The sequence below is a fragment of the Myotis davidii genome, unplaced genomic scaffold (genome assembly GCF_000327345.1).
Source record: "Myotis davidii unplaced genomic scaffold, ASM32734v1 scaffold663, whole genome shotgun sequence".
Classification (NCBI taxonomy): Eukaryota; Metazoa; Chordata; class Mammalia; order Chiroptera; family Vespertilionidae; genus Myotis; species Myotis davidii.
The window spans coordinates 7,728,293-7,742,152 of record NW_006295816.1 but is presented as its reverse complement, the minus strand read 5'-3'; the positions used below and the strand labels follow the sequence as shown (position 1 = coordinate 7,742,152).

The window sequence follows — 13,860 nt, the reverse complement described above, 5'->3', positions numbered from 1 at the left end:
GACATGGCAGGGAAAGTGGCTGCTTGCAGACTTTGGGGTCACTTCCCGTCAGCGGGGTGCAGGAACCTCTCTCACCCAGCTGCAATTCCTGAAAAACCTCTTGGTGATTCGTTGGACCAGTTATTGCGGCCAGACAGGGGATGGGTCCCTCGGGCCGGAGGCAGCTGTGGCCCGTGGGAGGTTCTTTGGGAGCTGATCAGCGACACAGACCCAGCTGCCTGGACATAGGGTGCCTCTGAGGCTCTCCTGAGCCCCCCTCCTAGGCCTGTTAAAATGCCCCCCAATTCTGATGTGGCCTGTTCAGACCCACTGCGCTGACTGGTCTCCCGTCCCTGTGTGTCCCTTCCTTGCAGTGCGGGAGGCACCAGATGATTCTACAGCTAGTGTGCAGCTTCATCGAACGTACCTTCCTGGCCGCACCCACCTGCACCCACCTGGCCATAGAGCTGGGCTACCTCTTCATCCTGCAGGACCAAGTGAAAGAGGCATCGATGTGGTACTCGGAGGCCATGAAAGTGGACGAGAACAGTGTGGCCGCCTTGACAGGTCTGTGCAGGCTGGGTAGGGTGGGCGCTGGAAGGGCAGGGGTTGGCAGCCAAGCAGGGTGACCTTCCTGGGCCCAAAAGAGAGGTGTGAGGGAGCACTGTCCCCAGAGGGTGTGTGAGTTTGGGGGCGCATTGTATGACAGGGCGCTTTTTCGTGAATCTACAAGCATAGAAATACACAGGAGAGGCACAGGAACACTCAAAAGTGGATTCAAAGCAACACTGGCGACCAGAGACGGAATCAGGAGGCTCAGGAGGAAGCAGAAATAAACCTGTTCTTCTGCCCCAAGCAGGTGGCTTCCCACCACCACAGGGACAAGCAGGACAACAGGATGTGGCTGCCGGGCACATGGGCAAAACCCCCTCAAATGTTCCTCCATCAGGCTGACTCCTTCCCTGTTTCCTCATCTAAGAGGAGATCCCCAGCGGGGGGGCCAGAAGGGAAGTCCACAGGGCAGTCCCCCGGGCTCCAGCCCAGGGCAGGCCCGCTCACATGCATCCTGGCGTCACCATCGGGATCTGGCCGGGCTGAGGAAATCAGCCGCCTTCACAACCCGGGGGACCTGCCCAGCTGCTCGTGCGAATGAGCCTCGTCCTTGTGTAAATCTTCTGACAGTTTGAACGGGGGGCCGAGCGGGTGCGTGCAAGGTCATGGCTGACACAGAGAAGACGTTCCCCCACCAAACACCTCCAGAGTCCGCTGGCTCCAGAGGCTGTGATGTCACTAAGTCAAGAACATGCTGCTGTGGAAAAAATACAGGGAACAAAAAAGAGCTGTTAAAAATGTGAACACAAAGTAAAAAGTTCCATGGATGAGCCAAATAGCAGGACAGATATCACTGAAAACCAAGATGGTGATTAGGAAGACAGGAATAAATATAGCCAAATGGCAAAAAAAAAAAAAAAAAAAAAAAAACACAAAAAAAAACATCAAAAGAAGAATAGTAGAAACAGAAGGGATTTGTCCTCCCAAATTCAAAACGTATCACAAAACAACAGTAGTTAAACCAGCTTGAGGCCAGTACTGGAATAAACGGATAAAATGGGATTGAAACAGGTCTTAGGATAAAGATGACACTTCAAACCAATAGACTCCAAACCCAAGTCCAATGATCATAGTTGGATAACTGGCTATCCAGTAATAGAAAAATCTAAAGGTAACTCTCCACCTCACACCATATTCGATAATAAGTTCCAAATGAATTAAGTATTTAAACATAAATATTAAATTGGACTTGGGTTCACTGGGGATTCCAGGCATGACCACACACTCAGAAACTGTAAAGAAGATATTTTACTGATTTGACTGTGTAAACATTTGAAACTCATGGATGGCAAGAGACACTAAAAATAGTGACAAGGTAAATGGCAAACTAATAGGAAATGTTAGCTACAGAGAGTTAATCATATATAGAGAGGGGAGGGAAATCACCCCAAAAGAGAAACAGGAAAAAGCTCTGAACAAAAAATTCATAGTAGAAAAGAAGAGGCCATTAAATATACCAAAAGACGTTCATTCTTCCTAATAATCAAAAACATGTGAATTAAAACAAGTTAGAATTCACTCTCTAGACTGGCAAAGAGTACAGTGTGTCTGCGAGGTGAAAAGGAAAGGATACTTTCAAATTCTTGGCAGTAATATATGAATTCAAATGTCAGTGGAGGACAAGTTGGCCTTATCTCTCGGTGTTTTAGATACGCGTGTTCTTTGACCCACCGCCTCTGCTTCAGGGGTTGGAACGCACACAAAATGCTCACAGCAGCCCTGCAAAGGTTAGTCACTGAACACAAACCAAGTGTGGGATGAGGCGTCCTTCAGTAGGGCAACAGTTAAAGAAATGGTTCCAACCACTGTGGATATCACATCCTCATTAAAGAGAATGGGGTAGGTGTGTATGAACTACCAGGAAAAGCTGTGTATGGGTTAATAACCTGAAGTTACCTCTGGAGGGAGGCATGGTTAAAGCCAGAGCATGAACGAGGGCTGCTTTTCTACTCTGCCTTAAGATTTGAATTCTTTCCCATGAGCATGTATCACGTTAAGTTTATGAAGATGTTGGAAAAGGTCCCCCACCCTGAGATCCTGCCTGCCGTGGTCCCACCACGCTCCTTGGCCTGCTGGCCTGCTGGCCGTGCTTGGGAGCCTGCTGTTGATCCATGTTCTGTTCCGTTCCCAGGGATCATCTGGGGCCAGATCCTAGAGGGCCACCTGGAGGAGGCCGAGCACCAGCTGGAATTCCTGAAGGAGGTGCAGCAGTCCCTGGGGAAGTCAGAGGTCAGAGCTCCCTGAGGGCATGGGTTGCTCCGGGAGTGTGTCCCCCACCCCCCCGTCCCCAAAGTCCTCCACCCCAATGGAGAGAGTAGCCAAGATGGCCTGGCCTCTGCTTCGCCCTCATGGACCAACCCTGCCGGCTGGCGTTGGATCCAAGCCCCGGGCCTGCCTCCACAGGTGCTGGTTTTCCTCCAGGCCCTTCTGGCGTCCAAGAGGCACAAGGGGGAGCAGGAGGTGACGGCGCTCCTGCAGGAGGCGGCCGAGCTGCACTTCTTCTACATGCAGGGCCTCCCCCTGGGCCCCGAGTACTTTGAAAAGCTGGACCCCCTCTTCCTGGCCTGCATCGTCAGGGAGTACCTGTTCTTCTGCCCCAAGCAGGTTAGCCGCAGGCGCATCTTCTTTTCAGACTCGTACGTGCAGCACGCAGATCACCCGGGGTCATTCCGGTGCAGGGACTGACTCTGTGGTAGAAGCCCCGTGTCTGGAACAAGCCCCCAGGTAATGTCAGTGCTGCTGGTCCAGGAACCGCACCTGGAGAAGCAGGGCCCTGGCTCGTGCCTGGCCTTTATCCTGGAGAGGAACTGCGCTCCCCTTTCCCAGAAGGCTTCGAAGAAGTGTGTTCGTCTTGACTTGTCCGTCCTGCTTTCCCAGCCAGTTGAGATTCTTGTGGGCAGGGATCAGATCTGACATGCCTAGTAGCCCTCATGCCTGGTCTGAGTCACCCCCACAACTGTTTACTGAGTGCTCTGCCCCGTGTCCGGCACCACGCTAGGCACTCGGGGCACGATATGGATGACACAAAGTCCCTGTCCTGGGAGCGCCTGCTGGGCACCAGGTGTAAAGTCCCGCTCCCTCCTGGGAGAGCTTTTTCTGAGGCTCCAGGGGTCTCCCAGGATGGGGCAACCTCACAGCCAGGCCCCCGTTCCCGCAGCCCCGGTCGCCAGGCCAGATCGTGTCTCCACTTCTTAAGCAAGTCACGATGATCTTGACTCCTGTCGTGAAGGCAGCACCAGCTCTGATTGGCCCCTTGTATGTGATGGCTCAGGTCAAGTATCTCTCAGGTGAGCCCGTGGTCCTGGTGGCCAGGTGGGGACTTGCGTCCTCCCGCATCTGTTCAGACACCTGGTGGGACTTCTGCCCCTGGGTTAGTGTCCTTGGGCTCCCTGCCTGGGATGCATTACACACACACTCTCTCACACACACACACTCACACACACACACTCACACACATACACACTCACATACACTCACACACATGTACATACACTCACACATATACATTCACACATACACTCATACATATACACATGCACTCACACACATACACACACATACACACACTCATGCACACACACACATACACACACTCATACACACACACACTCACCAGGTCTGCCCGTCATGCCTTCCAGCCTTGGATCCCCTCAAACCTTCCTGACCTCCCTCACCAGCAGGGGTCTCTCCCACCCAGACCTTTGCTGATTGCGTGGTCTCTGCAGCCGTCACTGAACTTGTCTTGTGTGCAGGCGCTGCTCTGACGCCAGGATACCCTCGCAGTCAGAGAGGCAGAAATTCCCTCCTGGAGTTTGCACGCTGTGTTGTTTTATCAGGAGAAAACTACAGCGGGAAGGGAGGGGGTAGGGTTATGGTTTTTATCGGAGGTCAGGACGGCCTCATGGGGAGGGGATGCCTGTTCCATTCGTCTTTCAGAGCCTCAGGGTGGGCAGAGTGGCTTCCTTCTCCCATCTCAAGCCCAGATCCTGGAGAGGGAGGGGAAGAAGGAACAACCCCTTTGGGTGCCCCCTCGCCCTCTCTCTCCCTCCCTTTCTCTCCCTGTGGCCTTTCACCCCTCAGCCTGAGGGCCAAGCTGGCGTCCGTTGTCTGGGGCTTCCCAAGCATCCGAATGCCATGCGCCTGTCTGTCCTCTGGCGCTGCATTGGGTGGGTGGCTCTCTGCCGGGGGTCCCCTGTCTGCATCCTCGGTCCTCCCGGTGTTCATCTGGGTACCAGGTGTACCCACAGCTTTAAGGCCTCCTGGGCACCAGGTGAGGGAAGGCACACTCCCCCTGGGCCCAAGCAAGGCCTCCAGCTGGTGGCGTTGCCATGGAGACATCTTGACATTTCTGCAGCTCACAGGGAAGGAGCAGAACGTAGGGGACCCAGGAGCAGGTGTGCCCCACCCACCAGGTCATGCGGTGGAGGGCCCTGGCTGCTGGGGGGCCTGGCTGGCCCATGGCCTGTTTTGCTCCCAGCCTCTGGTGACCCCCCGAGCTTGTGTTTTCAATGCTTGTTTTTCCTGGAGCAGGAGCTGTTGAGGGACCTGGCTCCCCTCCCAGCTCACTGCACCCCACCCCTGGGATGCCACTTGCCCCCGCAAAGGGCCAGCCCGGCCGCACGGAGACTCTCAGCCCCACATCCACATCAGCCAGGGCGTCCACAGCTCAGCCTCAGGCACTGAGGGCCCAGGTTCACACGCTGGCTCTGCCCCAGCCTTCCAGCTAAGAACCAAGGAGAACGATACCAACCTTGCAGGGCTGGGCAAATACTAAGCCAGCCTTTCTGAAGTGCTCTGCGTGGGTTGGGCATCGAGCAGGTGCTTGGTAAGTTGTGGCAAGTACAGTCGCCGTTATTATTGGATTTCATCCTGCTCTTAGGCGTGGCACCAGGACTTGGGTGTTCTCGGAGCTTCCAGGAGGAGCAGTGCAGTGACAGAGAGGAGGGAGGTGTGACACTGAGGTTTGAGTTTCACAAAAACTGTGTCGTTCTCATTCTAGGAGGAGCCCTCTGAGTGAGGCGGAACAGAACTGGGTGAAATGCCAACCTTGGGTGCTCCTGGGTAGCAGGACACGTAAAGGCCACTCTGCCTTTGCGCACTGGGTCCCCGGAGGCCCCAGGCTCCCTGGACGCAGGGGTCTGTTGGTTATTTCTAGGGGAATTGGAGAATGCCCAGAGCACCGTGCAGCGCTGCCTGGAGCTGGACCCCGCCTCCGTGCACGCCCACCTCCTCAAGTCCCAGATCTACCTGGCGCAGGGCAACTTTGCCATGTGCTCCCACTGCTTGGAGCTGGGCGTCAGCCACAACTTCCAGGTGGGGCTCCTCTGCGCCCTGTCACCTGCTCCGCATCCCCAGGCCCAGCTGGCTGCGGGCCCCACAGGCCTTGGGAGAGGAGCCCCGGGAGCTCCCTGCATCCTCTGCCCCTCCGCTGGCCCGCAGGCGGGGGAGGGCCTAGTGGGCTCAGGGTGCCATGAGCAGCAGCGGTGATGGAGCCCCACCCTCCGCTCGGCTCCTCTAGGTCCGAGACCACCCCCTCTACCACTTCATCAAGGCCAGGGCCCTCAACAAGTCTGGGGACTATCCAGAAGCCATCAAGACCCTGAAAATGATCACCAAATTACCAACTCTGAAGGCGGAAGAAGGCAGGAAGGTCCGCGGGCCTTCTGTGGGGCCCAGTGAGCGGGCATCCATCTTGCTGGAGCTGGCAGATGCCCTCCGGATGAACGGGGAGCTGGTAAGGACGGCCAGGCTCTTCTCCCCGGGGGCTGGGGTATGCTGGAGGGCCAGGGTCGGCCTGGGCACCAGGCCTTTTGATTCTGGCTAATGTTTACTTAGGCTAACATTTGAGTCTTTATTCCCTTGAAAGCATAGCTCTCTCCTGCCCAAAAGGCCTCCGTGGCTCCCATGGGCCTCAAGATAAAGCCCCACTCTGACTGGCACCTGCCTGATCTGCCCCCCTGCCCCCCGCTGTGTCCCTGTCCCCGTCAGCATCTCAGGGAGGCGGCACACACAGGCCCCTCCAGCCCAACCCAGGTGGCTGTGCCGATTGGGCAAGGCCTACCTGCCAGTGGATGCCAGTCACGCCATCACCTTTATGAACGGCGTCCCCTTGGAGTTTTGCAGTGTCTGACCTGTGTGAGGCAGCCCCGGGGCCTCGGGAGGTCTGGCAGGGGCAAGACCAGGGCTGGGGGAGCTGGACTCTGCACGTGACCCTCAGCCTCGCTGGCCTTGCCCCCAGGACCACCTGCTCCCCAGGACCACATACCTCCATGGTCCACCAGCACTGGGCCATCCTGCTGCCTCCTATGATCGCGGCATAGCAGGGGAATCAGTCTGTGAGGACTTTTCTTCCTTTTTTTTTAATATATTGTATTGATTTTTTACAGAGAGGAAGGGAGAGGGACAGAGAGTTAGAAACATCAATGAGAGAGAAACATCAATCAGCTGCCTCCTGCACACCCCCTACTGGGGATGTGCCCACAACCAAGGTACATGCCCTTGACTGGAATCGAACCTGGGACCCTTCAGTCCGCAGGCTGACACTCTATCCACTGAGCCAAACCGGTCAGGGCAGGACTTTTCTTCTTAAAGTTAAAATTTGCCTCCTGGGCAAAGACGGGGATGGGGAAGCTTGTTTACGGTACTTCCCTCCCTTAAATCTGCCAAAAAGAATTAAAAGGGAAGGAATCTCCATCTGTAACAAAATTAGGGGACAGCTGCCTCTAAGAATAGTTGACAGTCATTCGTTCAATGAGGGATGGAGGACCTGCTTTATGCCAGGCCCTGGACTGAGGCCCCGGATAAAGGAGAACAGGTCACAAGACCCCCGTCCTCGCCGAAGCTACCGTGGGTGACAGAGAGAGAGCAGGGTGCAGTGAGTGGGGGGCCTGAGCTGGCCTTTGCTTGAAACTTTCTGAACTGGGGATGTGGTGAAGCCACGGGAAAAGCAGGGACATTCCTAGAGGAACCCACATCCAGCCCATAGACGGGCAGGCTACTGAGCGAGAATTCCCCTCTGAAAGGCCCGCGGTGTCCTCTGTCCCAGGCTCCTTCGTCGGGGTGGTGGGCCAGAGGACAGTAAGGAGGGAAATAACCTGGCAGCCGTTTTGCAGCTCCCTGGGCCAAGATAACAGACCTGAGAGCCGGGGCCTTCACTGCGAGCCAGCGGGTTCCAGCCTGACCCTGGCTTCTTGAAAAGGCTACTTCCAGCAGGAGAAAGCTAAGGGGAGAGGCGCTCCCAGCCCGGCTCGTGAGAAAGGCAAGCTTAGGTGAAGCTGTTCCCGTAGAGGAGAGGGGTGATCAGAATGGGCCCAGTGTGGAACTGCAGTCTAGGTTACTGAGTGAATGGAGGGAGGGGGGATAAAATAGACCAAAGACAAGGTTATACTTTAGGAGAAAGAGTACTATAAGAAATAGAAGAAAAAAAATTTTTTTTCAGAAAACTTTTCTACACTCAGCGAAAAGAAAAAGAACATGGGGTCTTATAAAATGAGCTCAAAGTAGAACGTAAGAGATCAAGAAAGGGGTCCCAGTAAAACGGGGAGTGATGAAAAGTCAGCTGGCGGAGTTAGAGTGACCACAGAAAACAAGGGTGTCGTTACAAAACTACGATTTCACGAGAAAGAGTGGAAAGTAGCCTAGCCCTTGCTGAAGCTCTCTGACTGGAGGAAAGGGTTGAGAAACCAGGAAAAATAAGTGATTTGAGGGGATGATGGATAAGAAAGACAACAGGTCTCCGCTAAAGGCTTAACCCATGTTCCTGCAGAAGAGAGAAGCAGTGGAACACAGAAAGCATTGAGGACATTGTAGGAGATTGGGCAGAGGTTGAGGAAGGCTGAATGCAAGGCAAAAAGCACCGAAATGGGCAAAGAAAGTATCTGTATTAAAATAATCAAGGGTACAAATGTAATGAAAATATCAAGAGACCTCTTTGCACCCAATCCCACAACATTTAAGCAGGGAAGTTCAAGGACATGCGTCCATAGGTCTCCCATGGGAAGACTTTGAGGTGGTAAGGAATAGGGAGCTTCTTACAGTTGGGGGGTTTCTGTCCCCCCCCCCCCAGCTAGCTGGGCACCTTCCCCCTGCCCTCCAAGAACAGTGGCCCTGGACAGCAAAGCGATCTCTCTCCTTTCTGCCCCTGCAGCCTCTCCACAGATGGAGGTGGGCCATCCTATGTTTGGCTCCCATGTCGCAGGACTGCTCCCGGCTGCCGTTTCCCTGTTTCCTTTCTCTCCCGGGCCAGGCTGGGCAGGGGGATTGCTTTACGTTTCCTAGAAGAGCTGTGAAGTGTGATCAGGCCACCTGCAGTGGGTGGAGGCGAGCGGAGGGTGTGTTGGGTTCCCGTGTCTTAGCACGAGGCCACCAAGGTCATGCAGGATGCCATCGACGAGTTCAGCGGCACGCCCGAGGAGACCCGCATCACCATCGCCAACGTGGACTTGGCCCTGAGCAAGGGGAACGTGGACATGGCGCTGAGCATGCTGAGGAACATCACGCCCAAGCAGCCCTACTACACGGAAGCCAGGGAGAAGATGGCCGGCATCTACCTGCACACCCGCAACGACGTCCGCCTCTACATCGGGTGCTACCGGTAAGCGCAGTCACCCGCAGCATCCTGGCAGTGGCGTTGGCTGAGAGTGTGAGATTTCCCCGAGGGCTAGAACTGAGCGTGGTAGGTCAGCCAGGCTGGCTCCTTGCTGAGTTCTGAGGACACGGAGCCCTGCTTGCACCCCCTCCCCCTTGTATGGCCCACATTCTGGGGGGAACCATGGGAACGCACTTCTGCCCTGGCCCCCGCTCTGCCCATCCTCGAGGAAATGTCCAATGGCTTGGATGTGACTAATGTGAGGTGAAGGAGGACGGAGAGCTGATCTGAAGCCCCAAGCCGCCGTCTCTGTGATTGGACACTGGGACCCAGAGGGTACCTCCCCAGTCCCTTTCCTCAGGCAAAACTCCATTTGGCAATTCAGGTGGGAGGGGCATGCTGGGAGGAGGGAGGGAGACTATCCCAGTGGCAGTGGGAACCTTACACAGTGGGGTGACGTGGTCAGATGGGAGTCCTAGGAGGAGCAGTGTGGCTGCCCCATGGAGAGGGGTCTGGAGGGCTGGGTGGAGGCTCTGGCCACGGCCCAGGTGACAGAGGAGGAGAGCCTCGCGCACATGGGGCTTTCGGTGAGTATTGGATGAATGGATGAATGTCAGGCAGGACTCGTGGAAAGAAGAGAAGGCGGCGGCTCGGGAATGTGAAGGACGCACAGGTCTGAGATAGCTTCTGGTTACTACAGGGAGCTCTGCGAACATCTGCCTGGCCCCGACACCAGCCTGCTGCTGGGCGATGCCTTCATGAACATTCTGGAGGTGAGCAAGGGCCTCATGGCCTGGCCCGTCGCCCCCCGCCCATCTCACCTGCAGCAGTGGGAGAGAAGGCAGAGACCCCTGACAGCTCTCCCCCCTCCCCCCAACCCAGCCCGAGAAGGCCCTGGAGGCTTACGACGAGGCCTATAGAAAGAACCCACACGACGCCTCCCTGGTCAGCAGAATCGGGCGCGCTTATGTGAAGGCCCACGAGTACACCAAGGTCAGGCTGGGCTGGGCTGGGCGGGAAGAGGTGGGGAGGGCCAGCCCAGCAGGGAAGAGGGAGGAGGGTGCCTGGGTGGGAGAGGGGGTCAGGACAGGAGGGGAGTGGCTGAGTTTCCCCCGAGCTCCCTGCGAAATGGGGTGCCAAGGGGAGAACTCGGCCACCCTCCACCACTCCCCACGCCTGCCCAGGCTGAAGCTTGAGCCCTGCCAGCTGGGAAGGCCTTTCCTCTTAGGCTTCTGGGTTCTGGAGGGGCCCACGGGTGGGGCGGCTGCTGAGGGGAACACAAGGCGAGGCGCTCAAGTGTAGAGCCCGACCTGATGCCAGCATTTCCTGTTTGCACAAAGGCCATCAATTTTTATGAGGCGGCCCAGAAGATCAGCGGACAGGACTTTCTGTGCTGTGATCTGGCTGAGCTGCTCCTGAAGTTAAAGAAGTTCAACAAAGCAGAAAAGGTTTTGAAGCAGGCACTGGAACACGATGCAGGTGAGGTAGCACTCTGGCTCGCTCCCCTTGCACTGGGAGCAGGCATCTTCCTCCCCACCCCCTTCTCTCTTCTCTTGCAGAATGGTGCACCCCACCACCACCACCACACACACACACACTCATCCCCAAAAGGCAGAGAACAGTAATTTGAGTTTCCATTTTGCAGCCACAGACATCCCATCCATGATGAATGATGTCAAGTGCTTGCTTTTGCTGGCAAAGGTCTACAAGAGCCATAAGAAAGAAGATGTGCTGGAAGCCTTGAACAAGGTAGTTAATTGACCAATAGACTCAAGGTCTGTGTCTGCCATGTTCTGATGGAGCTGAAGAAGGAAGGATAGGGCTGCAGGTTTGGAAGCCTCTAGGCTTGGTCCTCAGAAGAAGGCTTCGTTACACCTCTGAGCCCCACCTTCCATCTACTCCCCAACCCTGGCTCGCTAATGTGATGGTGCACCAAAGTGCTGTGAGCCTGGCTGGGCTGGACTGGGCTGGGCTGGGAGCAAGTTAATCCCTTTGTCCTCAAGGATGCTGGTGGTGATGATAATGGGCAATGCCCATAGCTCTATGCTGGATTCTGTACCAGGCTTCTTGCTTCCTTATTTAATTCTCACAGTAGCCCTTTGAGAAAGGCACTGTGACATTTACTGTTTGACAGAAACGGCTCAAAGAGGTTAAGAAACGTGCCCAAAGTCACACTGCTCAAAAGTGGTGGAGCTGAGGTTTGAACCAGAGTATGGCCGGTCCCGACCCACACCCTTCCCCCTGGGCTGCCTCTGGCGGGACAGCGCCTGGCCATCCTGTTTTGCCACCTCTCTCTTCCTACCCACGGCTGTGGCCTGTCCCTTGTTCCTGGGGTGCATTCTGTGGTTGGAGAGGGACAGCCCGCTTTCCGACGGCTGGATTTATTCCATCGTTTGCCATGGGGTCCCCATTCCTCTCTCTGGTCCCCGGGGAGCTCAGTGCTGACTTGTGCCCTCTTCCTGAAACTTCACCCTGGCATCGTCCTTTTCCTCTCGCCCTGATGCTGTCTTCTCACTCACTCGGTCATTGCACGTCCTGGACATGTGTGAGGGCTGCCTCGGATTCCCAGCAGGGCAATATTCAGAACAAATGCACCCATCAAAACACAGCTTGCATTGAATACCTACTGTGTGCTTGTTCTAGCCCTTCGGCCTAAGCCAGTTAGACACAGCCAGTGCCAAGGTGTGATGGAAACAGGCAAACGAGTAGAATACAATAGCGTGTTTTGTTTGAGTGCTTTTGCTCTGAGCCTGTCCCAGAGGTGGTGCCAGCCTGCCACCAGAGCACTCAGCCAGCGGCCTGGCGTGTCCAGAGGGACCCAGATTTGCTAAAGGCACTTGAGGTGCCCTTTCTAACGCTGCAGGCTCTGGAACCAGAGCTGGGGCTGGCTGTGAAGTGGCCTGAGGCCTGGCGCATCAGGCTCCAGCTTCCTGACCCTGCGCTGACTGGTTCCCCCAGGCCCTGGACCTCCAGTCTCGGATCCTGAAGCGTGTTCCGCTGGAGCAACCGGAGATGATCCCCTCCCAGAAGGAGCTGGCAGCCTCCATCTGCTTCCACTTTGGGGAGCACTACGTGGTGGAGAAGGAGTACGCCAAGGCGGTGCGGTCTTACAAGGACGCCCTCTCCTACTCGCCCACTGACAACAAGGTGGGGTCCTCCAAGCCAGACCCTACTCCTCCTCTCGGGGCACGATGCCCTGCTGAGCTCCCTGAGCAGGGCGCAGGCTGTGGCTCCCTGAGGAGCCCAGGCGTAAGCGGCATGGGACTTCCGGTGTGGAGGGCGAGCTCCAGCTGACCCCGGGGCCTCTCCCACCACAGCCCTTGGAGCAAGGCTGGGGAGCCCCACTTTGACAGCCACTTGTGGGGGGGGTGGAGGGGGAAGACGTTGCTGAAAGTCATGTTAGTCTGGCGTCTTCAGGTCCCTCTTGGAGGTGGGGAGACAATGAGAGTGTGACTGCCAGAGACTCTGGGCATGAAGCCCAGGCTAAGTTTCCAAGGAGGTTTGGAGGCGTGAGGGAGGTATGGCTCCGGTTAGGGAATGAGGCTGGAGTTCACGCGAAGAGAGTAAATGGAAAGCTGAGTGACAGACCCATTCATTCACTGAAATTGTACTCATCTCACCGATTTCTAGTACGTGCCAGGTACTACTCTAGGCCCTGGAGACCCGGGGGGCAAGATATGGTCCCTGTCCTCAGGCAACGGTCTGTAGACAAGTACACAAGCAGTTCTGCCACCATGAGACCCGTGCCTGCATGTGGGTCAGGACACGACGGGAACCCAGCAGAAGGGTGCCTGTCCCTGAGTCTGGGGTGCAGAGGAGAAGTGAGGTCAGAGTCGAAGCTGAAGGATGAGTGCGAGTTTCCGGGCCCCCAACTTGGAGAAGGTCAATAGTGAAACGCATGGCATGGCCAGAAGTCCTGGGGGCAGAAGAGGAGGGCCAGTTCTCCCGGGAACCTGAGACTTACCTTAGAAGCAGAGCGGGCAGAACTGGGCATGAGAGAACGCGGCGCCCGTCCCCGCGCGGTCCCGTGACGCTCCGTGGCTGGTTCATCGCTTCTGGTCCTGTTCCAGGTGGTGCTGGAGCTGGCGCGGGTCTCGCTCCTGCAGGGACATCTGGACCTGTGCCAGCAGTACTGTGCAGTCCTCCTCGAGACCGAGAAGTACCATGAGACCGCCTGCGTGGTAAGAGGCCCCCTGGACCTCCTCCTGCCCCCCGCAGGCGCCCACAACCACATGCAGGCTGCTTCCCAGCCCCATAACCTCCGAGGCCTGGCTCACCCGGCCAGAGACCTGCCGGGCAGAGGGGACTCCTGGCGTGGACCTGCTGTCCTTCAGACGGGAGGGGTGGGCTGTCGGCAGGGGGCAGCATCTGCCTCCAGGGACAATCCAGGGGAGGCGGTGAGGCCCATTCACTCCAGGGGAAACCACACCCACCTTTGGGCTCGGGGACATGACGTGTGTGTGTGTGTGTGTGTGTGTGTAAAGCCCCCCTCCCCAGAGCCACTTGTCCCTATCACCCAGGCCACCTCCAGGGCCACCCCAGCAGAGCAGGGGAGCCCCCATTCTACCTCCCCTGCCTCAGGCTGGCAGTTCTCAGACAAGGGTGAGGGGCTGGCTGTGCTAGCTGTCAAAAGGTCCCATTGGTGTCCAGCCCTGGCCTTCCCTTCCCACTTCCATGCTCCT

General features: G+C 56.5%; 1 protein-coding gene across 1 annotated transcript in view; it reads left to right on the top strand.

The window, feature by feature from the left end:
- TTC21A (tetratricopeptide repeat domain 21A) overlaps window positions 1-13,860 on the top strand; it is a 37,507-nt gene that overhangs the window by 16,350 nt on the left and 7,297 nt on the right. The window contains exons 9-21 of the mRNA XM_015568406.1: window positions 354-546; window positions 2,723-2,820; window positions 2,995-3,195; window positions 3,749-3,878; window positions 5,747-5,904; window positions 6,110-6,325; window positions 8,946-9,184; window positions 9,879-9,951; window positions 10,061-10,171; window positions 10,519-10,657; window positions 10,824-10,927; window positions 12,137-12,325; window positions 13,249-13,359. Coding sequence (XP_015423892.1) covers window positions 354-546; window positions 2,723-2,820; window positions 2,995-3,195; window positions 3,749-3,878; window positions 5,747-5,904; window positions 6,110-6,325; window positions 8,946-9,184; window positions 9,879-9,951; window positions 10,061-10,171; window positions 10,519-10,657; window positions 10,824-10,927; window positions 12,137-12,325; window positions 13,249-13,359 — 1,962 coding nt within the window. The remainder of the gene's footprint in view (window positions 1-353; window positions 547-2,722; window positions 2,821-2,994; window positions 3,196-3,748; window positions 3,879-5,746; window positions 5,905-6,109; window positions 6,326-8,945; window positions 9,185-9,878; window positions 9,952-10,060; window positions 10,172-10,518; window positions 10,658-10,823; window positions 10,928-12,136; window positions 12,326-13,248; window positions 13,360-13,860) is intronic.